The 26,485-nt window shown below is 38.3% G+C and overlaps 1 protein-coding gene across 2 annotated transcripts; it reads left to right on the top strand.

Annotated features, from left to right (window-relative positions):
• The first annotated feature begins 863 nt into the window (after positions 1-863).
• NCF4 (neutrophil cytosolic factor 4) lies at positions 864-26,485 on the top strand. Of its 2 annotated transcripts, none has more exons than XM_035339878.1 (10): positions 864-1,162; positions 18,862-18,946; positions 20,279-20,432; positions 20,729-20,799; positions 21,627-21,754; positions 22,729-22,786; positions 24,244-24,342; positions 25,097-25,227; positions 25,321-25,386; positions 26,146-26,485. In XM_035339878.1, the coding sequence occupies exons 1-10, from the start codon at positions 1,131-1,133 to the stop codon at positions 26,354-26,356; spliced, it is 1,035 nt and encodes a 344-aa protein (XP_035195769.1). In that variant the 5' UTR covers positions 864-1,130; the 3' UTR covers positions 26,357-26,485. The 2 variants fall into 2 exon arrangements, with proteins under 2 accessions (XP_035195769.1, XP_035195762.1); XM_035339871.1 differs by lacking the exon at positions 864-1,162 and adding an exon at positions 16,708-17,120.

Raw genomic sequence — 26,485 nt, 5'->3', positions numbered from 1 at the left:
ATCCAGTGTGGTAGTTCTTATTTTCCTTTGTGTAGTTTATGATAACCACATGTGTGAATAGTGGAAGGATTAGGTGGAAAGAATGTATATGAGAAATACATCAGTTAAAAGAATGACTCACAGTATCCATAGGAAAAAAAAAAACAACAACCAACCAACCAAAAACCATTTGCTTCCTAATACAAAACCAGGAAACTTCAGTCCTTGTTTACTGTGACGTTTTGCTTATATGCTGCTTTTTACTTCTTACCTGTGTTCTTTAGGCTGCATATAAGCATGCCTGTTCAGGTACACATATATTTTACAATACTACTCTGTGATGGACAATGTCAATTTTTTCATATAGTAATTATCATTTTGTCCTGCCAGATGTAGTATATCAGACTGCTTCAGGCTTTTTTTAGCTTCTATTACTTCTTAATAGTCCTTGCAGTGGACTGTTTTTGGTTTGCCTGATAGAAGTTTGTACTCCTAGGATCCAGGTTTAGTGGTTCTGTTTTTACACGACTCCTCTGATAATTGGATCAAAAGCTGAAAATAGCAAATGGCTACAACAGATACCCCAGAGGCCAGAAGTAGGTCACTACTAGTCCATGCCACCAGTGAGTTTTGGGAATTCTGCAGCTTGTATTGCAAATGATGTGGAAAAGAAAGTGAAATGTCATGAGCTGTATCACCCAAAGGAGATAATACAAATAAAAACCAGTGATAGGTGTTTCTCTGTAAACCCCCAATGAGATCTAGTCTCAGATTACCAAACGAGAAAAAGCTAGTGCTGAAAGAGCAGGTCTGTGCATCCTAACACCTTCTAGCAAATCTCAAATGGATACTGACAGCAGGAAAAAAAGCTGTTAGTCCTGGTGGGAAACCCTGACCCCAGGTTAAGAGAATGGAAACAGTTGGTTTTCTTTACAAGACACTCGTGGGTATCAGACATTTGTCATAATTGACACTCTGGTGTTGTTCACACTGGGATGGATAAGCCCATATAATTATTACCACAGGGGTTATATTCTAGGAAAATTAGCACAGCAGAAAGACGGCTTCATTACTTATTCCCATGTATAATAGACTGCTGGTAGGAGAGCAGTCAAAGCAGTTAGATCAGGGTAAACAGCTTTTGGGGAAATATGACTTCAGTTTTAGCAATTGGAATCCTGTGGTAAGCCAAATTTTGTTGGTTATTTTCTAATGAATCTGCTGTTTTTTGTTGGTGTTTGCTTTTGTTTTTCTCTTATGCTTTTATAATTTGTTTCAGAGTTGCTAGTGCACAGTGAGATGTATTTAAAAGTCAGAAGTTTGTAAAGGATTGATATACTTCTGGCTAAACTGAGTACAAATAATTCCATAGCAGTGATGCTTAAATGGCAAGTTTGGGCTTTCCTGCCAACCTCTCAAGTGGAAAGTGCTGGCTAAGAAAGTCTATAACTAACATCAGACAAGGAGCACAGTTGAGTCAGCTGTTTGTTTATTGTCAATATTTCATTAGAAAAACAATTCTTCTATTTACAGAATTGGTAAATAGGATATCTTCTCAGGTTTAGGTCATGATTTCCACCCAGCCAAGGAGAATATCAGTAAATAAAAGTAATTATTCTGTAATATTGTTTTAGTCACCCTGATGAAATGAATTCAGCAGTCCCACTTCAGTTGTTAATATACAGATGCACACAAAACAAACTTACTGGCACTGGAGAAATATTTCCATGTAGTTTGCAGATTGACTCAGACTCAGACATTGAATTCTCCTATACTTTCTCTCCTTTATCTCTTTAGGTTGCCCAAAGGGAGGACTGCAGGAAGAAAATCTCTAGTTTTGCTACCTGTGCTAAACTTCTCACTTGAGTGGACCTGCACTGGTGTTACCGATCCAGCAGCATTCTCTTCTGCTGAATCTGGGATTCCCTTGGTTGTATATCAGATCAAAATTTCCAGTTTATCTTTGGTAATGTCCTTATTCTCGTCTCGTCAGAAGAAAATTTATCAAAGAAAGGCTCCCCAGCATATGCCTAGAGGTTCATGTCATCTTCCCTGCCATTACCAGTGTACCACAGCTTCTTACAATTCTTTTTTAGACATTTCTTTTGCTAATAATGTCATCACCTTGTTCATAATCTTATGTAGGGGGATTTCATTTCTTTTCCTAGGTAGTGTGAAAAAGTTTGACATGATTTACATGATTTACAATATTATTAAAAAAATATATTGGACTGAACTGTGTTATAAAAACTCACATTGCCTTTTTGTATTCTTCACATCTGAATTGATGCTCAGGATGGGCTTATATTTTGTTCTTGGATGTTAATATTTTTGGCCATCTCTTATGTAAATTATTGCTAGGCTTTTTGCACGTCACCTTTCAAAACAATGTGAGTATTCCATGTTTAGGTAAAAGAAATGTAATCTAGAAGTGGAGCATTGAATGTAGCTTGTGGTACAGATTTGACTGATATGCAACAGAGCTTTTAGCTTGTGTTGTGGTGTTTTCACAGCCATTTGTAACAGGCAGTAGCTCCTAGGCCCTTTGAGTTTTGATCTCAGTGGGACACAGAAGCTGTTGTCTTGAAGAAGAGAGAGATATTTTCAGTAAAGGGATCATTAATATCTTGCTTTTGGATCAAGCAGAGGCTTGCAAGATAAAAGTGATGTGCTGTTTGGCAGCATTTTGCTTCTTTGAATTGTATCATCTCTGCTATTTTTCTGCACTTCTGTTGACATTTCTCCCCTCTACTCTGAGAAAGAAAAAAAACAAGTAGCAGGTCATACTGAAAACCCCACTAATCTTTGAGCTAGTGTACCTCCATATCTTCCTTTGTCTCGCTTGGATTTTTGTTTTCCAACAACACTTTATCCTGTTAAAGGGCAGAAAACATAGACTCCAACAGATTAACTGATTGCATGAGACCACACAATATAGTGGTCTCATGCAAGGAACTGAATATTGCATCCTTTCTGGAGACAGTATCTTCAATAATGAAGCATCCTTTTCTTTCTTTGTTGCTTTGGCTCTTGATCATGAGAAGTACAGCCCATAAAGTTTCACTTGGGTGGAGCAAGAGTATCCTCTTTCACAGAGAGGATCTGTTTGCTGCTCAACTTCTTCTATGCTACCAAGTTCACCCTGTGTACCACACAGAATATGGTCTCTTTTCAGTGGTGCTTCCCTTGCCTTTTCTTAATAGAGCTGGATTTTTTTTTTTTCCTAACTATTAGCATTAGTCATAAGCACGTATAGTATAAAAAAGCTTAAAGCTGTAATCGTGAGAGGCAGGGGAAGGAAAGTGGCTCTTCTTTATCTCAGGAGAGAGAAAGTTTGCTAATGCCCTGTGAGGGAATGACAGATGATTTCTCTCTCAGGTTACACACGCTCTAAATCCTCTTCACCATTTCTCTCCAGCAATGGGGAGACCAGATGCTACTGTAACAGCACAGAGCTTGTGCGAATCCCTTACAAGGACCTTTTATTACTGCTATGAGTAAAAACAAGTGACTTGCATAGCTGTTCTCTATTTTTAGAGGGGTTTATGTTTCTGAAGGACATATTTGGTCCCCTTACGTGGCTTTGGCTAGTTTTCTGTTGTTGACTTCTCTTTTTCGTTCTTTTAGTGATATGGGAGGACGAAGGTGGGAGAAAGCTAGCGTCTGTTTCTCTGAGCTGTTGTGATGGAATTTGTTAACCTGACATTTTGTATGCTGTGATGTGCCCAATTCCCTTTCTAGCTGTTTCTAGTAGCTATGGGGATACAGACAGCAGAAATCACACTTCTCACACACACTTTCTCTGCTGAAAAAAAAAGCTGGTGAAAATGATAGACAAATGATTTTGGAAACAAATCTTTGATGTGTCCTCAGAGTAAGTGCTATGAAGTTTTTGGATATGAAGTTTGTCTTTATTGCATCAGTATATTATTACCTGGTGTACAAGAATTGCTTTTACATCTAAAGAGCTGTAGTATCTATTCAGCTGTCATTTTTGAACCCGAGCCATCTTCCACAATTGTCACTGGAACTCTTTGTGGTGTTTTTAGTGGAGACTTGACCAGACCTTTCTTCTAGAGGGTTTTTTACAGAAATTTTAGTGAGTTAGGGATCAATTAATAGTACAGAATAATTACTTTCTGGAGAGAGGAACACCTTGTTATGAATTTGTTTGAGACTGTCAGTCTATGTTGGTACTGATCTCTTGTTAGATATTGGTGACTTATGAAAATCACTGATAGTTTAGATCACAATTAGTCTTACAGGTGAAAAATCACTGTCTTATGGCAACTCCTCTTAAGCATTCAAACTTTTTCTATATACTTTTTTATTTTCTTAGAAAGAGTAAGTCCTTTTGTCCCTTTCTATGTTTTGTTGGATTTTGTTCTTGTAAGGATACTTAATAGCCCCGCTTCTGCTGGAGGTACCATGGAAGTGAAAAGTTCTGCAATAATAGGGGAACGTGATGTCTTGTCATGAAAACTAACCAAGTATTGATGTTGACATAGAAATTATTTAAGACTGTATTTTACTACTCATCATAAGAGCAGGAAAGAGAGCAGGAGGGGTAACGATTCTGATAAATACTTGAGTGTAAGAGAACAAGCAAGGGAATGATTGATTGGGTGAGGACAAGGACTGGGGAACAGATACATAAACACACACACATAGATAAATACATGTTCACCACGTGTGTGGGTTGTAACAAATGTCTCAAGCATGCATGCAGCCTTAGCCTAAGCATGTACACATACCTTTTCGATATATGAAGTACACACTTATAGAGGAAAATGTGTACATCTGCAAAAATTTAGGCATGTGTAACATGCACACACCTGATGCAGAGGTAAATGACAAGTTGTTTCAGTAATTCATTTCTTGCTTTTATAAAATCAGGGAAATTGTGGTGATCTTGAAGAATCTGAGGAAGCTTCGAGAAATGATGAGAGAAAAACATGGTTCTCATGTCTCTTCATAAGTAGAACATTTGGAGCTTTCTGCTCCACCTCCCCTACCAGAAGTGCATCTGATACATTGTACAGAGATTTCAAAGTTTAATTTAGCTTAACTCTTGGCTGCAATCAACTGCTGATAAATTTAGTTGGGGGATTAGGGAACCTAAAAATCTAATAGCTCCTTAAAAGGAGCCTGAGGATGAGAAAGTGAAACAAAAACATCTGCTAAGAGCCCCCCTTAGAATGGTGGCACACCATACAGTAACAGCTTACAGAAATAAGTAGTTCATTTTAAGGAGAGAAGGGATTTTTGCAGATACAGATGCTTGGAGGAAGAAATCCAAAGGTGTAAATATTTAAGAGAGTTGTTTCTTTTCCAAAGCCAAGGAATATCCTGATTGGATCAATAGCATGTAGCAAATATTCTTCTGCAGTTCTAGATAATTTGCTACTCCAGGAAAAAAAAAAAGAAAAAAAAAAAGTGGAAAAAAAACCCTGTTGTTAACTTCTTTTGCCTGTTGTATCTTTTGTGTAGACTGTCATGTTTAAGATAAGGCACTTATGTGGCAGCATTAATTCAAATGTGAATTCTTAACCATGACTACCTTATCTTCTTAACAATGTCTGTGGATAGTAAATTAGATGTTTTGACCAGAATTTTACACGTACAGTCAAAAATGCAGACTCAGACTAAATCAATCCAAGAAACCTCAGTCAAATATTTATTTGAAGAATAGATTTATTATAAAAGACCAGAAGTTTATTTTCCTAGATGCTTCTTTCTCATTTGTTTTTATCCTGCCTCAGTTTTTGTAGATTCAGCTGTAACTAGGGCCTTTCATAAGTATGGCACTTACATATCTCATAGCAAGAAATAAATCTTGTGCCAAAGACACTGTGATCTTGCACAGCCTTATGCATATGTTTTACTTTTTAACTATGAATAGTCCCTCTGAAGCCAGATCTAGGGCCTAAATGAGAACCTTCAGTAACCACTTCTTGCCTTTCCCCCTCTTTTGCTGTATCAGTTACATTTCAAGTTGTTCCATTGGCCTAGGGCCCAGGAAAGGACTTAGGTGAGAAAAGGTTAAAAAAAAAAAGTATTTGAATAATTATTATTTAAATTAAGATGGAGTAATCATTTGATAAAAATTAAATCTGCTGAAAAAAGAAATGCCCCTTCAAACAATGTTTAATTATCTTGTGGGTTTAGCAGCTGGATGGCTATTATTTCAACAAAGAGTTTAATGAGATTTGAAAAAGGATTATATGTAAAAGTAGAGTATCTGGTGTTAGCCTAGCTAAATCTGGTAGGCTTTGAAGCATAAAACAATCATCAGAAGGAGTAAGTATGTGAACTATATTGCCAAAGCAGGCAAATGCATTCTGAATTCATTTTTTTTTCTACAACATATGGATTAAGGAACTATTGGAAAGACAGTATTCAGAGCAGGATTACAGGTCTGCTTTGAGGAATCAAGAGAGGAATTCAAGAGTGGGAGAAACAAAATATTTTTCTGTGTAAAATTTTCTGATGTTCATAAACTCTTAGTATAGCTACATCGTGACATAGGTGGACTGGTAAGTATTATGTCTGCCATTCAAACGTGTGAACAGTGGGTTCTGCAGCTGAGAACAAAATTATACCCAATTTTCAAATGATGTCTCTGAAATACTAATTAGACTTATTTAGTTATGTGGTGAAAGCATTAACCTTATCTGATTCTTGTTGTCTGAACCAGTTATATTTGTAAAACTCTGCAGATTTTCTGATTGGTTGCTAGTCAATGGCTGTAAGAATTCAATTTCGAGTTGTATAGATTTTTATTTATCCATCATGCCAGACATATAGACAGACATACTAAGTTTTTATAAATTACTTTATTTTTTTATAGTAAGTATCTTAAGCTCTAAAGGCCTCAGCACTAACAAGAATAAAGAAATAGGAACCAAACTTCTAAGACAAAAGAATAACTGAAGAACTACAATTATTGCTAATAAAAATAGTGCAGGTCTAGTGCTTGTGCAGTGCGTAAGTTTAGTCACTATTCATTTTCATGGTGGCTATCTTCCCCTCCTCCTCCAGTTTCAAGCAGCTTTCTCTCTAGGTTGTCAATATTTCTCTTGTTTTGGGAGCTTGAAAACTAGCAATAGTATTCCAGGAGAGCACTATAAGCATTTTCTAGAGAAGAAAATTAATTTCTCACGACCTACTCATGTTCAGCTTGTTCTCCATCAGGACCTTCCAGGTCTATTTTGGCTACTTAGACAACCCATCCCCACACTCCTTCTAACCTAGGTGCAGAACTTTGCATTTGCTGAATTTCATGATTTTACTGTTGGCCTATATCTCTAGCTTGCCAAGTTCCTTTTGAATGGCAGCCGTGCCCTCCAGTATATCAAGTGGATACTGCAGGAAAAGTGTTTTAATCAAAAGTCAGGTAGGAAACAAGACATAAATCTTAATACCGCAGGAAAATGCTAAACCAAACACAAGTGCAGGCATTTCCTACAGGTACGGTCCATGCAGCTGCCTTTAACATCCTCTGGTCCTGGCGAATTCTTTTTTGTCAGCTAGCCAAATGCCCTCATAATGATTCTTTTTCTCTAGCAGTACTCCTCTTAAAATAGTCTTTCTCCAGTAAGGTATATAAAGAAAATGTGAGAAATAAAAATGGAGAACAATAAGACGAATGGCAACAAGCAGATCAAAAGCAACAGAATGAGAACATAATTCAAAACTGGTTTTAGACTCTCTCTTTGGGGCAGGGATGGTCTTGCACTGTGTTTGCTGCAGACCGTGCAGATTGGAGTTCTGATGCCTGCTAGGTCTCTCAATACAACTTCTATACAGAGAATAATAAAATAAAACAAGAAAAAAGAAGGTGCGTATATGGAGAGAATAAGTTAAACAAGAAAGGTATTATTAGAGAAGAGGAAAATGAAAGGACTTGAGCAAAGCCTGGTCAGCAAAATTACTGGTAACATGGAGCTGAAAGTGTAGTTGCTCCATGCATCCACACTGTCAGGCAGCAGAAAAAGGCTCTGATCTAATAGTTTTTATAACAGGCAGGTCTTGGCAAGAAGTATAATCACCTCAGGATACCTGCAGAGTTTTAGAGGCCAACAGAGTATATCTCAGGCAGCAGCCAAACAAGGAGGGCAAGGGGCATGGTTCTTGTTCCTTAATTTTCTCTTCCTCTCTCCTAATGTAAATCATCCTGTCTTATCTAAGAGAAGTAATTTATGGTCAGCCTGCTGGCTGGTCAGCTTCATGTCTCTCATAAATTAGATCGTCAGACACATGTGGGTCAAGTTTGGAAATGCAACACATGTCTTCGGAGGAGGGACGGATTCTTCCCAATCCTTCCTTACCTTTGGTTGTTCTTACACATCCCAGTTTATTCCCTTTACTAATGTATGTTCCTCTTTCTGCCCACTTTCCATTGCCTGTATCTTTCCTCTTTTTCCTCAGTGAACATGACAGCTATACTAAAATAATATAAGGAATTAGATTACTTCTTTGCCTTATCTTTTGTTTATCTCACGTCCTAGATACAGAATAAAGGACTATGTTTCTCTTCCTGGTCTTTCCTCCTTTGTTCTCTCTACATAGGCACGTATTTCATGCTGTGAGGAAATGCAAAGAAAATTGTCTGGACATCAAAGCCCACTATGTTCTATTGCAGCTGAACACCAGTAAATATCTCAACTCTTCTAAAATTCTCAAGAAAGATTTTATTTAGTCTCAGCTAGAACTGGATCTCTGGGCTATAATAGCACTTGCTGTGCAGATTTGCTGTACAGGCCTGAGAATTTTTTCTCCCTTCTTAAGACTGGGTCTGTACTTAATACTGCTGTTCAATGTAATTATAGCAGAAGAAACATTAGCAAGGAGGATATGCCATCCAAAGAAGTCTTTAGACAATGGAGTTTATTTTGTTCTTGCATAAAGTGTTTTCAGTGAAGTTATTGATATAACTCTGTTATCAAAGTTGGCTTTTTGTTTGTTTGTTTAGTTTTTTAATTTATTTGTTCTTTTTAACCTGTAGTTCCCTTATTTGTCTATTGGTTGATACAGTCAAGAGAAAGAAAAAATGGAGCTGGGAGAAAACAGTGGTACAGGGTATTCTCCTGGTATTATCAGCACCAGGGTAGAAGTAAGTACTATTGAAAATGTGTCTAATTCAATACTTTCTCTACTGTGGGAGGTGATGATTCCACTAAAAAGCTTCAGCAAAAGTTGATCCAGCTAGCTGGAAGCATGAAGGGGTATCTGGCACAGAAGTTTTTCTAGTCAGTTAATGGGAACACATCCAGTACAATCCCCTTTTGAGGGGATCAGGCCAGGCTTTAAAGGTTATTTGACCATTCTCATTTTGTTAGAACCTTGTGTAGTGGAGAATTTGTCTTTGAGATGCAGAGATATCAACTAAGGTGCAGAAAAAGAGATACCAGCCTCACTTTTAAAACCTTGATTATGATCTTACAGTAATCGCTTCTTATTCTGTATCACTGTAGTATTAAAAAAGCCTTGTGGCCAGCAGCCTGATGTAGTATTACAGCAGCCAGACAGAATCTAATAAGGGAAAAAAAAGGGAGAAGTGAGAGCCTTGAGTTCAGTGAATCTTTGTAACTGCTGACAGATCCACTGGACTAGACTGTTGACAAACAGGGAGAGCTGAAGAAAGATCCCTGGTAGATCTGAGAGCCAAAAATCAGCTAAACACCTCTGAGAAGTTTAGAAGCTTGTTGCTTGTTTGGCTCATTTCCATCTGCCTTTCCCCATTTCTCTGCAGCAGAAGCAGTGTTGGAGGGTGCATACTCTGGCTTGCAGGCTGTTGGAGGAGACTCTGGCCTCAAATTACACAGCATGAGAGCTCTGTGCATAAAATTAGCAGCAGAGTTCTGTGTATTAGGCGCCAGGGAAAAATGTCACATTCAGCAGAACTCAGAGGTGAGAGGTGGAACGGAACGAACTGGAACAGGACATCAATCCCCCTCCACTTCTGACTGGTTTGCAGCAGACATATCTGAGGGTGTCCTAACCAGTTAGCTTGGAATAAAATTGTTTAGATAGGAATTGTATTTTATGTCTTAGTTATAAGAGAGTTTTATTTTCTTTTCAACCTTTTTCCTCCTTCACTTGCTCTTTCTCCTTTTATCTGAAAATGTCTTCCTTGTGTCTTTTCACAAGGAAATCCCTCTTTACTCATGAGGAAGTGCTATTGATATACAGATTTCTGCCCTCTTTTCCATGCTTCTGTGGTCTGATTCCCAGTGAGAAACACACTGTGGTGGCATTACATTCAAATTTCATAGTGGATTCCACAAGCTGCTTGTAGTGAAGTCTGGAAAATTAAGTAAAGGGCTGGCAGACAAGGCAATGGCACTAAAGCAGAGAGACACAGCTATTCAAGGACTGGATTCTTCAGATGCTAAGTAGCAGATATGTCATTCAGAAAAACTATTACAGAAAAGGTCACAGCTAAGGGTGTGTTTTGGCTCCTTCCTTACATCATGAAAACAGGAAAATCCTTGCTGTGCCAGTCCTAGGTTGCCCTTAAGCACATGTGTTGGAGACTGCATTGCCATCTGTATGTAGAGATGAATTGCCAAGAGACATAAGTGTACACTTGCCTGATTATTTGGAGAAGTACATGTACACATACACATTCACTCTGTAGTCAGTGTGTGTTTTCATAAGACAAAGCTGTCTGGCAGCAGTGTTGGTTTGATGCATTCTTCCCCATTTGTTCTCTATATTGATATCTGTACTGTGAGCTGGGCTGGGAAATTGTTCTGTGGTTTAAAAAGAGTTTTGACAGCTGGATCAGTCAGCTGATGTATTTTGCAGCACATGTGTGCCTTCCTGTGGTGCAGGAAAGAGCAGGATTATGTGTGGACAGGGAATATCCTAAGATACATCACTGTGTGATCACAGCTTCAAAGTCCCCCATTACTTTTGTTGGGCTCAGATTATTGAAGCAATCCACAAGCAGGGTGATGCATTCCCTGATTAGACAGCATTCTTGGGCAGAAAGCTATTCTTCATTTAATTTTCTTGTTCTCCTTTTCAGTAGTAGGGCAGGCCCATTGGCTTCTGCTGTTTAAGATATGTGATAGTTTAGCAACTACATTCTTTTGGAATGGATTGGGAATAAGTTCTAAGGCCTGGCATCAGAGCATACATTACTGGCATATTTTTATTTTCTTACATTTTTCAGTTTGAACTGTAGGCGACTTTGAGTGCAGGTGGGTTGCTAAGGATGATAGATGTAGTTTATCACTTTTCACCTGACTTTCCCAATGAGTTATTGCTCTATTGAGCCTTTTTCTTTCCTCACTGTCTCCCTGTATATATATATATAAAGGTTTTATTGTCAACCCCATTTTGCAGACAGCAATGTTGAGGAATTAAGGAATCACATAGCAAGCCAGTGGCTGAACTGAACGCAGTTAATTGAGAGCTCTCTTATTTAGACCCAGCTTTACGTTACAAGGCAGCTTTCTGCCTGTTGAGGTGTGAGACACACAAACTCCACGCTAGAAATGGACAGACTGGCAGGTGGTTTGCGATCAGGTTACTTATGTGTACAGTTACTGCTGGGCTCAGTCTGCAGGTTTATCTTTCAAGGAATAAAGGCTGAGTTAATGGCCAGCAGGTGAGGCAGGCTGTAAGTGTACACTCTGAGGAATACTGGCAGAGCAGAACTTTGACATTCACAGCATTTTGATGTTTATTTCCTCTACGTTTTCCACTCGTCTTTCTATCTTAATCTCTAATCCCCTTGCCCCCCAGTTTTATTAGGGGATATTGTCCCAGTTTATGAATCATTAGTAAATGAGCCTTAGACTCTCTGCAATAAGCAAACTGGATATGTCTGCACCAGAAAATTGTGCTTCTTTGACTCTATCAGTGTTGCTAAAGTAGTACAACTCCCTTAGGGTAAAGATAATTATACCAGTGTAAAAGTGCATATCCAAATATAACTGGGTCCCTAATGGGAAGGCACCTCTATACCAGTAATAACTAGGTTCACAGTAAGGCACAGATTTATATTCCTAGCCTTAGGAACTTGAGGTGACCAAATCAGGAATGTAGGTACTTTATAACTCACATATAGTCCAAGGAGACAGATAAAACCTTTAGAGGTGGAGTTGGCCACCTTGAGGTCTGATTTACTGACCAGAGGTGCCAGTCTCTCTTCTCTGTCTATTCAGAGAACTTCCACTTAACTAAAAGCACTTATCTGAGGTTTCTAAATTAAGTCAGAGGAATTTGGTCACAGGTTTCCATCAAACGGATGGGGAAATTATTAGGAACAGTGTAGGATGGTTTGAATGTAGCTCTGCACAAATTTTAGCAAATCCTAACCCTGTTTTGAGATTTGGGAAAGTTCAGTGAAAAAAATTTTTGAGTAATTTTGACAGGTCTTTGAACTTGTGAAACAGATGAAGCAGAATTTTCTTTGCCTTGAATAGCAATAACTATGACTGACAGATTTCTGGCTATCTAGAGATTAGAAGTCTAAAACATAGAGAATATCCTGCCACAAAGGGTCACTGCTGCTGTGCACTTGGAACTAAGTTTTGAGGTTTTGGAGGAATGGTTGTAGGCATATAATTCTCTCAGAGGTTCTCGAGTGGAGCCACTCTGCTTCTGTGTCTGCAATAGCTGGTTACCAGGCTTTGATGCCAGTAGTTAGCTATTCTATATTGGTCCACCTCCAACCCACAACTGTCATACACAGTAGTAGTGACAGTGTCTGCCCTCTTTCTTCCTTCTTTGCCTCTTTTATCCTGGAAATGATATGCTAGCTGGTTAATGAAATGTTCTGTTGCTGTCTCTGAGCTTCCACTTCTCTCACTTACCCTAGTCTTGCGCATGAGCATCCACCTGAGCTCTGCAAGAGCAAAAAACCCCATTGCTCATCAAGAAGTTACTATTGTAATGGTAAGACTTACTCAAATTCTGTTTATCTCAAGTGATCATGCTATATCCAAGAGAAATCTTGCATTTTTTGAAATATTTATAGTAAAGGCAGAATTGCTTTTCATAGAGAGGAAGACCACAATATTGCATGTGATACTGCTCTGCATAAGAAAAGCTGTGAAGATCTGGCTATAGCACTCCGAGCTAACAACACCCAGAATGATAATGTTGAGTGCAAGTAGCTGAGAAAGACTAAACAAAAACCTCATTTTGGGGGGTTATTTTTTTGTCTTTCAATACTCGTTCTTTCATGGGTGTTTTTTTTTTTCAAGCAATTAAGGTACAAAGAACAGATTTAGTTATTGGATTTAATTTGATATTCCAAAGAAAATTCAATTTAAAAATAAGGCTACTGTTTCTTTAGCTTTTGGCTCTGTAAAACCTATTCATGTTGAGTACTAATTTATTATATAAATGACATGATTACATTCACTGTCAGGGAAGAGTGGTAGATGCTGACCTTTACATTTTTTTTCAGTTCAGGATAGATTGTGTAGTCGTGTTTATGTCAGCAGTGCATGATCATAGTCCTTTTCTGCAAATTCCTACCAGTTACTTTTCACCCTTAACAAGCAGTCACAGAAACTGCATCCAGCTTTAAATCAAGGCAAATTTTCAAATATACATAATCCCATGTTTTTTTCCCCCTCCCAACGCAAAGTGTGACAGGGAGAGTATCTGTGCACTCAGCCAATATGGTTTGAGCCATTACCTGGTGAAGAATATAAAAACAATCAGATCAACTTATCATCTCTCTGTTTCTTTTCACAAAGTTCAGAAAGATAGGACAACTTCAACAGCTTGTTTGTTTGGTTTGGTTTGGTTTATGATGGGTTTGTTTTCAGCTGTCTTCAAAGCATATACTCAAGAAAGAGAATCTTGTAACTTGCCATTGTACCAGCAATCTCTTAAGGATTTTGTAATACTACCTGCAGAAGAACATTGACAATTACAAGACAGACATGAGTAGCTTATTTTATGTAACTTTTACAAAAAAGTTTTGTGGAGCCATAACTCAATATTAATGTGCTATCATAATATGGAGTTTAAGCACGACTCTATTTGAAAATATAGTAAATGTGTATCAAGGCCTTCTGTAAAGCTGATGGTAGCCATAAAAGCAAAATCTGTACAGGTGTGTAATATGAATGGAAAATGGAATATAACTCCAAATCACTTTTTCCCAAATCAGTGTGATCAGTTACAGCTCAGCATCAAGCAACCATAGAAGACATTCAACAGCTAATGCTGCATGTACTATAGAAACAAATATTCCACATATCCTCTGAAAACAGTAGGTTTAATGAAAGTGTTTTGCAAGCCAACTCTGCTGCTTGTGTTTCTGTTTGATGTTCAGCTCCCTTGCAGTGTTTGGTGCAATACACCTTCCTTTGCAGATTATTACGTGATGAGACCAGACATCTTTGAGCAATATTATTCTTGTTCATTTTATTCAGTTACTTAACAAATTCACTCTATGACTAGTGATTGAATGTAATTATGCAGTACTTTTCTAGGAATGGGTACACATCAGACAGAAGTTATTTTTCTAGAGCTTACTGGTGTGTGCAGTCAAAATTATACAGTAGCTGCTGCTCTAATAGACGTGGTATGTAGTGCTGTCATCAGAACTGATTCAGCTGAGGAATTTTATTATGTTCCTTTGATTAGTGGTTCACGTATCTTTAGTGATTTGGAACTACTTCCACATATTCTATGTTTGTTCTGGATGATTGATTATAGGTGATACTCTTGGAATTTTCAAAGTGTTTATGTATCCTTATAGAATTATATTCTAACAACATGTACATCAGACAGAAGACCACAATTCCACAGTACAAAGGCATGCACAGCCAAAATAATATAGTAGGTGCTGAACTGGGAAAAAATATGTAATGATGTCAGCATAAACTCGTAATTCAGTCATCTGAGGATTTTCTTAGTAGTCTTCCGTAATTAATTAATTTATTAGTATTTCTTGCACCTAGTTGCCTATTTTCTCTTACACATGGATAAATCAGCTATCTGGTTTTCTGAGGTGGTAATCTGCCTTTTATTCAGAAAACAAGTTCTTCGACTCATTTTAGTTCAGAACAAGAAAATATTTGCAGAATCAGGAACTTTCATAGCAAGTTTACCATTATTCTGTTGGATCAATGTTATTACTGGCTACAATCTCCAGTAGACAGAAGAGCAATCAAAGAACTTCTGTCAATTGTTTCTTTTACTCAGCCTACAGCAAAGCGGTTGCATAGACAATTTATCTATGAGGTTGATAGCAACCTGTTCTTTGAAAACCATATCTTGGGAAGAGAAATAAACACTGGGAAAGCATTTTTGCACTGTCTCTTAAAAGATGTATCTGCATCATATCTAGGTTATCTTCCTAGAGATTTGAAAAGATTAGGATATCCTTTTTATGGTTTTCTTATCAAAACTATGATATCCATGATATCCATTAATAGTGATCTTAAAAGCATCACTCCCACATTTCTCTTCTGTTAAAGTTTACCTGGTTCTTGTGCCTTCCACAATCTTTGTGCACACCAGGAGGGCCCCTCTGAATTTTCATGAGTTCATATATGATGATCTCATGATTAAAAGTTCTGGTGAAGATGGTCTTTTATTATTTCTTTCTGAATGTCAACAGAAAGCAAGAAAATTGCAGTTAGAAAACTTTGTTATGGTCACACCCATTCAAGGCAAAGGAAAGAGAATAATGAGTCTGCCTTCAGGTTACATGAGAATTTAGCGGGCCTCATCAAGAAAATGAAAAACACAGTGGACTGTGAAAGTCTAGGGAGATACTTATATCCAACATCACCATCTTAAAACTACTCTGCTAAATCTTCATGGATAGCACAGAGTAGCAAATCACTCAGAAAATACAGTACAGAATTTTGTGACTTCTGTTCCCTTTGATCAAGAGACACTATACTCCCTCTCAAATTCTGTAATGCCTTCCATTCTCCATAGGAAAAAGATGGGCAAAGAATTTACTTAATTAAAATGCAGTAAAATTAAGTTTACTCTTAAGTCTGACAATTACAATTAATAGAATTTTATGGTGAAGGATGCTGGTTCACTTTTGCTACATTCAGATAAGATTTTTTTATTTTTTATTTTTTTTGGTGCTTGGCAGCAGAAGGATGAGAAGGAATGAAACATGTACCAAACATGAAAGTGGAAGAGACTTAAAGAGAGAAATGTGGAGATAAAGATACTGCACATGACAGCTTTTTGACTAAAGCGGATGAGAGATGCTGCAACTTATCCGCAATGTTAGGAAATGATGGCTTCCTTGTCACTTTATTCCTTTTATATTCTTTTTGAAAGATTTTCAACTGATGTTATGCAAGTGTTATATCACTACCCTTTGAGTACAGGGCTGAGCAGTTAGGATTCTCCTTTGGTGAGCCATTACCTTGTCTTTGTGGGTGGCAAATGTGGATTGTTTGGAGCATATGAAACTGAGAAGATCTCTGCTCTTTGAAGGAGACTCATGTTTTACTTGTATCATTACATCCTTCAGAACAAACTTCCTAACCTCCTGTACCTGATTTCCTGGTACCCATGTGATTGACAAGGTTGAATTTTCTGACCATCCTTTCTGTTCCCTACTGAAAATTTATTCCTTAGCTCCACCTCCTCGCTCTTAGTCCATGGAAGGGAGGATCCTTGGGAATCACAAAGGCTTAAGAAGGGATCAGAGGTATTCATCCTAACTTACAAGCATTGTTAGTGTAGATGTGTATTTGCAGTCACTACAGCTGGGGCAAAACAGAATTTGTTGAGTCCACTCATACTGGCTTTCCAGAGGCAAGTGTTTCTCTGCAGGGGAAGACAATGGCTCACAGTTTCTGCTTTTTGTCGGACTTTTGGTTTCCCAACAGTGGCAGTTTTGATACATGACAGACATCACAAAACAGCCTTTCTCTATGACTTTTTTCTTTAGTACTTCCTCTATTTCTTGGGGGTGGGGAAGTACAGAAGAAACTGACACTGAAACATCGGAAAAAAAGATCTCTGAGGCCTTGCAGAGGAGTCTTGATTCACACAGGGAGAAATGCTTTGACCAGGCTCATCCCATTCAGTCAAGAACTGCCTAAGAAGCAGAGGAACAGAGCTTAGCCATCTGGATTTAGGAAGCTGAAAAGCATGTCTCTTCCCCGACAGCTGCGAGAAAAGAGGTAATATGTCTGCCCCTCCTCCCACAAGCCTCCATGTAACTGCTACGATCTGTGCTTTTAGTTTTGATGGTTCTAACAGGCTGCTTCTTATCATAGCTTCCAGACTATTAGGTTTCTCAGCGTGGAGCAGAACATTTGTTAAGTTGGAGTGGATTTTCTTTCATCTTTTCTGGGCAATATTCACTACTTAGGACAATAGTGAGTCGTTGTCCTCTTTAGAGCTGCAAACAGATTCACTCTCACTGGGTTTTTTGTTAGAAGTGTCTATGATATGACTAGTTGTATTTCTTGATCTCCATAACCACATCCCTCTTCACAGTAAGCGGTGGTATTTAGGGTATTGTGGGTGGTGCTGATTCATGCTATTCTCCTCATAGAGCAAGCGATTGCAAGACTTTACATCATTACTTCAGCCCTTCTGATAGGCTACACTTTGTGGAAACCCCTGCTTGGGATATCCTTGTAGCAGAATAAATTAAGCCAACTGCTGTGTTTTTTGTAGGATCATAAAAATGTAACATTACTTCAGCTTGGCATTCCTTAGTGGATCCTTTTTGCAGTTTCTTTTTCTCTCTATTTCATTCTTGATCCTTTTTACCTAAATGTTAATATAAGTAGCACTCTAACATGACGTAAGATTGAAGCAAAGGTGAATGTCTTCTGTTTGTCAAAGATACTGTGCCAAGGAGGAGGTCCCAGAGGAAAAAGTATTTCCAATCCATGCTGTTTTATTTCATGGATGATATAGAAAAGAAATGTGAGAGCCTGGTCATATGGCTACTCTTTCGGTGTTCCTTCAGGGATCCTCCCTTCTCTTTTCCTTCAGATGCAACCTGTTCATATTCACTTTTAAGAATCTGAAAAGCTCATTCTAACACTGTCCACTTTCATGTGTTCCTCCATGCACTTTTGACATTTTCAAACTTGTATCTTTGTGCTTCTTTCAGGTTATCTGTTGTGGCTGGAAGGTCTACTTGTAAATATTTGCTAGGCTATTCCTTCTTTTTCCAAAACAACTTTAAGGTCTGCCTTACTGTGAACTTTACAAGAAAACTTGGCAACATTTTGACAGATGGAACCATTAGTTATGATATAGAACAATATTATATATTCTTTTTATTTATTTATTTATTTATTTATTTTGTTTGTTTGTGCTTATCCTTCTGTTGTTTCTTATTTTATATTTACAAACTACATCTTATGTACTTTACACATAAAATATGTTTTTACGAATTGCCTTTATGCTGACAGTTTCTACAGCAAGTAATACAACAGGCTCTTTTCTAAGATCTGTTTCCTATTCCCTAATGTAGTACAGTAATAGTAACAGCATAAATCGTGATATATAAAAATCTTCTTAAGAAGAAGAAATAGTACTACCGAATTGTAATTGTAAGCCTACTAGATGCTGTAGGAAGGATTAAGAATGCATGAACGGTTGATCACATATATCAGGAAAGGCTTACCAGCTCAAACTTTTGTTTTGTAGTCCTGCTACTCTAGCAAGCCCAGCAGCAGTAGGGCTGTTTTTCAGGCTCATTGAGTTCCCACAAAGGTTGCTGACTTGTGCTGAAGTTACAGAACTCAGCATCCTGCAAAGGAAGAGAAAGACACCATGGGTTTTTCTTGGTTTTGACACTAGATAAAATTATGTTGCCACCTAATCTTTGTTATGTATAGCGTAGATATCTCCAAAGGCTAACAGTATGAGTAACTTAAATCTTTTGTTTTTGCTTCACAGTGATTTTGACCAGCTTCCAGATGATGTACCTGTTTCAGCTAACATTGCAGATATAGAAGAAAAGAAAGGCTTTACTAATTATTATGTAAGAAAGGAGACTTGTCTTGTCTTTACATACTCTCATCTGTAACTGGTTTGGAAGCAAGATGCAGTTAAACTGGTGTCACTGCTTTCTGTAATGAGTAGTTCCTTGCTGAAAGCTTCTCAGTGCTTAACTTTTCTGAAATGGAGGTTAGTCTATCACAGACTTAGTATAAACATTTATTTTACTTGGTGAAACCTGACAGAGGTGTCCTCTAATATTGCTTGGTTTCTAAATTCTTAACTAACTTCTGCCTTATTTCCTGTTAGAGTGCTATAAGCTTGGTGAAGAGAGTGGGTAAATGAATTCAAAGAGGGTAGAAGGGCAGGGTCTTCGCTTAATTTTTCTACGGTACTGTCAAGCTAGGATGTTGCCATGTCCACAAAAGGTAGTGTGTCTTTGATATCATATTTAGATCTTACAATGAATCATCTAAAAGCACACAGGAAGGGAATAGAAGGGAAAAGCAACATAAGATTTTCTGAAGACGAGTTTTGGATGAATCCAGCTCAGTCCAGCTTCTACAGGCTATGCTTCTTTTGCTGGGGACTTTGCTCATAAAAGCTTCCCACTGAAGTATGCAGGTTTTACTTTGGAATGTAGTGAAGTTTTGTTACTCTGCCTGTATGTTTCCAAAGGATGTGGCTGCAACATGACTCAGAGTTCAGTGCCTGGAAATCAGGGGCTACTTTAAGGCAAAGCAATTTTGGTGAGAGATAACAAATACTATCAGGGTTGGAGGGAGATCATTAGAAGTGAAAGGACTAAGTTTTTTATTTTTGTTATTATTATTAATATGGTTTTACTTTTGGTCAGATTACATTGACCATAATTTCTGAAATTGTGTGCTTAAAAGTCAAAGAGAAGTATGGGTGCTTTCTCATCTGAAAATCAACTCATTTAGACTTCTATCTATAGATTTGGATATTCAAAACACCCTGCTATACAAAATACTGGCTTTGATTCCTTGGTGTCCTCATTCTATTTCAAATGGCAGTATTTATATTTACCTCCTTAATATGTTCTGCTCCTCTCGGAGGGAAGGTATATAAGCGCAAAGTAACATCTAGTCATTCCAGGTTTTCTTTTAAGATCAGGTGATAGAAAGCAGCCACAGGGACATGATCCATGGGAAAGCTGGACCCATACATATACCACTGTCTGCTGCTAACTTGCTATTTTCTAGCACTTGAGTGTACCGATGCTTAAATGAAGCATTGCTTGCCCTAAAACAACATTCCCACCACTGGAGCACTGCCTACTGTATGCCTCATTTTCTTCTTGTAAGTATTTATAAGTCTGAATGTCAGCCTGAGTCCCCCTTCTCTGTTTCAGTTGTTTGTCATTGAAGTAAAGATTAAAAGTGGTGGTAGATACCTGATTTTCCGACGCTATCGCCAGTTCTATGCCCTGCACAGCAAACTAGAGGAGAGATATGGGGCAGAGAGCAAAAACAGCCCTTTTACCTGCACACTCCCCATATTGCCAGGTAAGCTGCAAGTACCAAATCTGTGTGATTAGTAGCTTTGTCAGTCCCAGGCTGTCCTTAAGAGGAGTGCATTGTATGGAAGTACACAGGATTTCTAGCTGTGACAAGGAATTAGTTCTCTGCAGTGGAAGTTGGAGAAGTCAAGCTCCACATGTGGTAAAATTCCTTTAGAAAGTTAAAATCATTTAGATAATACCTGTTTTCTTGGAGATGGTACTTTTTCTTGATTGCTTCTTTTCTGTGACAGCCTCCGTTATTTTTTCTTTAATAGCTTTCACTGGTTTAATGTTTTCTAGGGAAGGTTTATGTTGGGGCCAAAAAAGAAATTGCAGAGAACAGGATTCCTATCCTAAATGTCTACATGAAGGTAAAGCTTCTTTCCTGGGGGTAGAGATTGCACTGAGCACTGTAGAAAATTACCCCTTGCAATCAGCTGAGAGAGACATTACTGATGTAGCCCTAGGTACCTGCTTCTCTCTGAACCATTTTTCTGGAAGACACAGTGTCTGCACTGTGGGACAATCTGCAGTCCTAGCTGCCAGATTGTTCAGACTGTAGGGATCTGCTGGAGTACAGTGTTCACAAAGGCTGACTCCCTGCCGTCGTATCTGGACAGATAGCCTTACAAACAAACAAAACCAAGATGTGTGAGAAAATGGTGAATCTTAGAGTGTTGCGTGAATAGGGAGTTAAGTAAGTGTGGAATACGGAGTTTGGCAAGTGCACCTAAGAGACTAGCAAAGCGGGATGGTCTTCTGAATATACCTGCTCCACGGTGAAGACAGCCAGCAACATCAAGGAGAGAAAGAATTTGTGTGCAGCTTAACTGAAATCCTGATGTTAAATCACTAATGGTATAAAGCACAGGTCAAGTCTTCCAGTACTTAAGATTGCCCTCTTTCCACAGTCATTCATGTTCTGAAGGGAAACGCCAGGAATAATTTACTCCTGCAGTAAATCAGGCGCACAAAGAGTGAAGCGATACGTTGGCCAACTCCAAGAGTAAACAGGAGAAACTGTCAGCTGTTCAGCCTTGTCCTGCTGAGTGAGAAGGGAGAGGAGGGAGATTTCTGGCAGTAATGAATATCCTTCATGATCCTGTAGGTCAGAGATGCATATTTGGTACTTGTAAATAAATAGAGAATTGATCTTTCCCACTGTTATTACTCTGTTTCCTACTTGCTCTTGGCACAGAACCTACTCTGCCTACCCGCTTGGGTGTTGATGGATGAAGAGGTACGGCTGTTCTTCTACCACTCAGATTTTGATAGTGAACAGGTGCCTAGAAGACTGAGACGGCTTCGCCCACGGACACGCCGAGTGTAAGCGATTGACATGTTTTTTTTTTCAGCATTGCTTGATGTAAGAGATGCTGTCCAGTTTTGTGAGAAAAGAGAGCTGACAATCACCACTGTGTTTCCCGAGTGAATCCATGAAATCCTAATATGAGCATCTGTGGGGGAGAGTGAAAGCATGCTATTCCTTGCTTACAAAAATCTAAAATTTTTAGAGCATAGCTGGTATTTGCATCAAAAGGAAAGTTCCAAATTGAGGAATTATAGCCTGCTTTTAAAAACTCTGTCTGTTGATTATCCTTGAATGGTAATATCTATTATAATCTGAAGAATATACAGGCCAAACTTAAGGACACAGGCTTGCACCTCTAAAGTCAACATGAGTTTTGGCACTGAATCAATGAGATCTGGTTCAGACAGTAAATGAAACTGAATATTTAATTTGTTCCTGTCCTTTGTCTAAACAGGGGCCTATCCTACATACCAGCACTGGCACCTGTTTGCTAAGTAGATATTTTACTTCATTACCCTTCAGAGAAATTAATTATCCTTTCAGCACATCAAAGATGGACATGATTCCTTTCACTTACCACAAACTGTGCAAACCCTCCATGTGTGCATGCATTCCTGCATGTATATGTGATGGCAGATTTTGAACAGAGTGCCATAAATGCTAGAAAGAGAAATGCCCAGAAGGTAGAGTAAAGGGACTGAGCAATGCTGTGGAAGAGGCATACTGGCTGTATAGAAAATTGCATCTGTTCTCAGCAGCAGACATCATCAGATTGCTGCTGCTCTGCACTGAAACAGAGAACTAGGGCAATGCTGTTGCATCCATGTCTATTTACTTCAATGCTGCACACACTCATGCAGTGATCCTCCAGTGATCTGCGGCTTGCCTGCCTTCTATATAATGAAAACGTGAATGCTATACTGATCACGTAGTATTTCTGATGACTAGAAAGACAAATGTACCTCCCTGTTGTCTCCTTTGTCTTCAGTAAAAGCATTTCACCCGAACTGCCTGTTTTGGACCGGGTGGCAAGTCCTCGGGCTGAGGTGAGTACTCTGCGCAACCTGTCACAGGATAGGAGACAAAATTCTGTTTTGCTCTGGTATCTCTTTGATCAAGATGTCTTTTCTAATTAGAGGTTGGGGAAGGAAGGGAAAGTGAAATCAGCACAGGAAACCAATTGTCTTTCACAAATGAAATAAAGGATGGAAGGAAGTGTTCTGTTCCTCCTTAAATGAATAAGAATTTCTGTAACATAAGGGTTCTATCGAAAAGTGACTATAACCCTGTCTTTTGCTGTAAAATGTATTTTTATTAAGCACGTGGAACTGCCTTGTAACCACTACACTTGTCTGAGCATAGAGTCACTTTCTGGAACACGTGACATTTTCATGTAAGGTTAATAAACAACATGCATTTGCTTTGATGTTCTTTTGTTTTTACGCTGATGATAGCAGCTCTTGGATCAGGTGTATCTCTTGGGTTTTATGTATTCTTTTGTTAACATTTAATCTACCCACCAAAACTTTTCAGTAGATGAAAGGTTTTTGAAAGGGCTATTAAATAGACATATGAACTACTAGCATGATAGCTGTTTGTTGTTGTTGTTGTTTGTTTGTTTGTTTTCCTAGAACTGTAAAAAGAGCCTGACTAGGCTCTGAAATTTGGTATTGACAAGACCAAAAGAGCCATCTCAACACAGAATAATAAGGAACAGCTTTTCATTTTTGCTTTTATAAGAGCATTTAAATGGCTGCTGTGTTCTTGACAGACAATGGGGGGAATACGTGTTTTTGATAACTCAGCAATTTTAATTTTTCAAGAACATCTTGTTAAGGTGGTAGTATGTGCTTACCTCCATTTTACTATTATTAATATTTATTTATTTATTTATTTATTTATTTTCCTGAAGGGGGCATCTAAGTTCCATTTTAACTACACACGAGTTTCCCAGACTTCCCCAAAGTGCTCAGTTCAGCGCACAGGCCTGAGCACTAGATGTAAGAAGAAAAGTTTTTTACTCTTGAATTAGGACACACCACTTCTAAGATGTACGGCTCTTTGTGACATTTTGCAGCAAATCAGAAAGCTGTAACACTGCAACCAGAAACAATACACATTTTTTTCTATTCTCAGGAGTTCAAGTTGTCCTGTTTTCAAGGTGCCAATTGTCTTCAGCTCTCTTGGCTTACTTGCTCTTACATGTTTTCAGTGTCTTTATTTCTCTGGTGCCACTACTAGGTGTAGCCCTCTCAGAGCCATGCTTATCCTACTGCTTTCACTACTCCCACAAAGCAATTTTGTGTGTGCTGAGTATGAGAAGAAATTGTGAGAACTGTAGACTCCAGTCATATTTATGACCTTACCCCAGAAATAAATCTGTGATGACAAAGTGCATACTATCGTGCTGGTTTATACTCTGTGCATCTCAAGAACAGAATAGAAAGAAAGATTCACATTTATAATTCTATGAATTAATAATTTGTGTTGCTGCTTTCCATAGGCACTATTTGATTTTGCTGGAACCAATAAACTAGAGCTCAGCTTTAAGAAGGGAGACTTGATCTATCTTCTCAGCAGAGTAAACAAAGACTGGTTGGAGGTAAGACTGTGCTAGCTGTACTGAATTATTTACATACCTTGAAATACATGAGCAGAAAGGGCTGTCCTAGCCTTGGGACCTTTCTCCTTCTTTCAAGAGGAGACTGTGTCACAATCAGGTGTCACTGTCAGGAATAAATCCTTGACTCCAAATTTGAAATTGTTTCATTCCATGATGGTTTTAGCTTCCAAACTTCCTGCCTGTTAGACTTCAGTTTTCTTTTGCATTTGCTTGCACTGGAATGTTTTTGAATTCTTTAGAAGTGATTAGAACACACACAAAAAAGCCTCAGAAAGGAGATGGAAACTCCATTTCAGTGATTAATTGGTTTCTTGCCTTAGGGTGAGTTGCTGTATAGTTCATGCTTCATACCACAACACATGTCAGCCTGATTACAGAGAGCATAGGAAATGCAGCAGTGTTCTGAAAAAGGATGAGGAAAACATACTGTGTGTTTGCTGATATGATATCTCTGCTTGCTCACACACCACAGACTTTCTTAGTAACCACCTGACTTTATTTTTTTACACTCAGTTTCACTCCTATGCCTTGTATTTATTTGACTACACAATTGTATAATCTTTCTATGGAGGTGGCATCAGGTCACTTCCATAGCCTTTATATTCTTGCATATAACAAAAATAAATAAATAAAAATACTGTTGTTTCCATGGAAATTAATTGAATTCCAGAAAGTATAATTTGTGGCCAAAATGGCATGGCATTCTTCATTCCAACCCTTCCTGTCTTTCCAGGGAACAGTTAATGATACCACTGGGATTTTCCCATGTGCTTTTGTGAAAATCATAAAAGATTTACCACAGCAGGAAGACACAGTGAATAAAGTACGCTGTTATTACCATGATGAGACAGTAAGCACTATCAGGTAATAATAAAATAGTCTTCGAGGTTACTGCTGAAGAGATGCCAATAGTTCTCTATTCATTATATACAATGATTAGATTTGTTCTTGTTACAGGGATATCTCAGTGGAAGAGGACCTGAGCAGCATTCCATTATTCAACGATCTCATGGAATTGATAAGGTAAGTGCAAGCAGGTAGTTGTATATTTAATATCATTTAAACATTTGTCAAGTTCCTTCCAGTCCTAGCTTTTGTACGTTCTACTTGGCCATCATCCTGTTTTGAATGTGAAACACTTTTGAAATGTTCTAAAGAATTTGTAATTCGTCTTGGCCAAGAGCCATCTGGGATTGTCAGCAAGTACCGTATGCTACATACTTCCAACTCAGTTGTGCTGCGTAGAAATTTCTATTTCTTGTTCTAAGATCAGAACTGTGCTCCCAAGCAAGGATCTTTTGTCTAATATACTTCTTCACGATGCAGGCCAGCATCTTTAACATCCATTAAACGAGTGTTGAATTAGATTAAGCTAGTGTTGGACATCAAAATGGTAGAACATCAATTATTAGTAATAGAACACCTGTGTCAATATTTTTCCATTCCTTAACCTACGCTCCCCTCAAAAAAGGTAACCATAAGTAGGCAAAATTGGGGATTAACTATAGTGAACTTGTACATATGGAGATTTTATCATACAGAGTAATTACACTATGTGTATGGAGTTACTGAAGATTGTTCTGACAGGCTTCTTAGCTTGAATACAACACAGCATGAATGCAGATGTATGATTTCTAGTACTATCTGTACCAAGAATGCCAAAACACCCAAGGCTTAATGTGACTTTTAGCAGAATTTATTAGATTGCCAGTATATTGTTCATCAGGCATCACCTCCCAGGCATTCCTTGATTATGGGATCAATCAATTTTTCTTCTACCAGGCAGGAGTTTGGCCAAGATGACATTGTTCTGAATTACCGGGACCTTGATGGTGATCTGATCCGGCTGCTCTCCGATCAGGATGTTGAGCTCATGGTGTCTCAGAGCAGGAGAAAGCCCTCAGAGAAGCATATCTTCCCTTGGAAATTGCATATCACTCACAAAGATGACTTCAGCGTCTACAACACAAGTCCAGGAATGGGTGCTATTTAAACAGAGCAACAAGTGCTGTAGTGTAGCAGTTCCTGCAGGTAGCTACATTGTCCTTCAGTAATCCTCAGCAGCTTCCTTTAGCAAGACTTTGAAGTGAGCTTGAAAAGAGTATCAGCAGTATATTGTCTT

The sequence above is a fragment of the Oxyura jamaicensis genome, chromosome 1, assembly GCF_011077185.1.
Source record: "Oxyura jamaicensis isolate SHBP4307 breed ruddy duck chromosome 1, BPBGC_Ojam_1.0, whole genome shotgun sequence".
Classification (NCBI taxonomy): domain Eukaryota; kingdom Metazoa; phylum Chordata; class Aves; order Anseriformes; family Anatidae; genus Oxyura; species Oxyura jamaicensis.
This window is presented reverse-complemented; position numbering and strand designations above follow the sequence as displayed.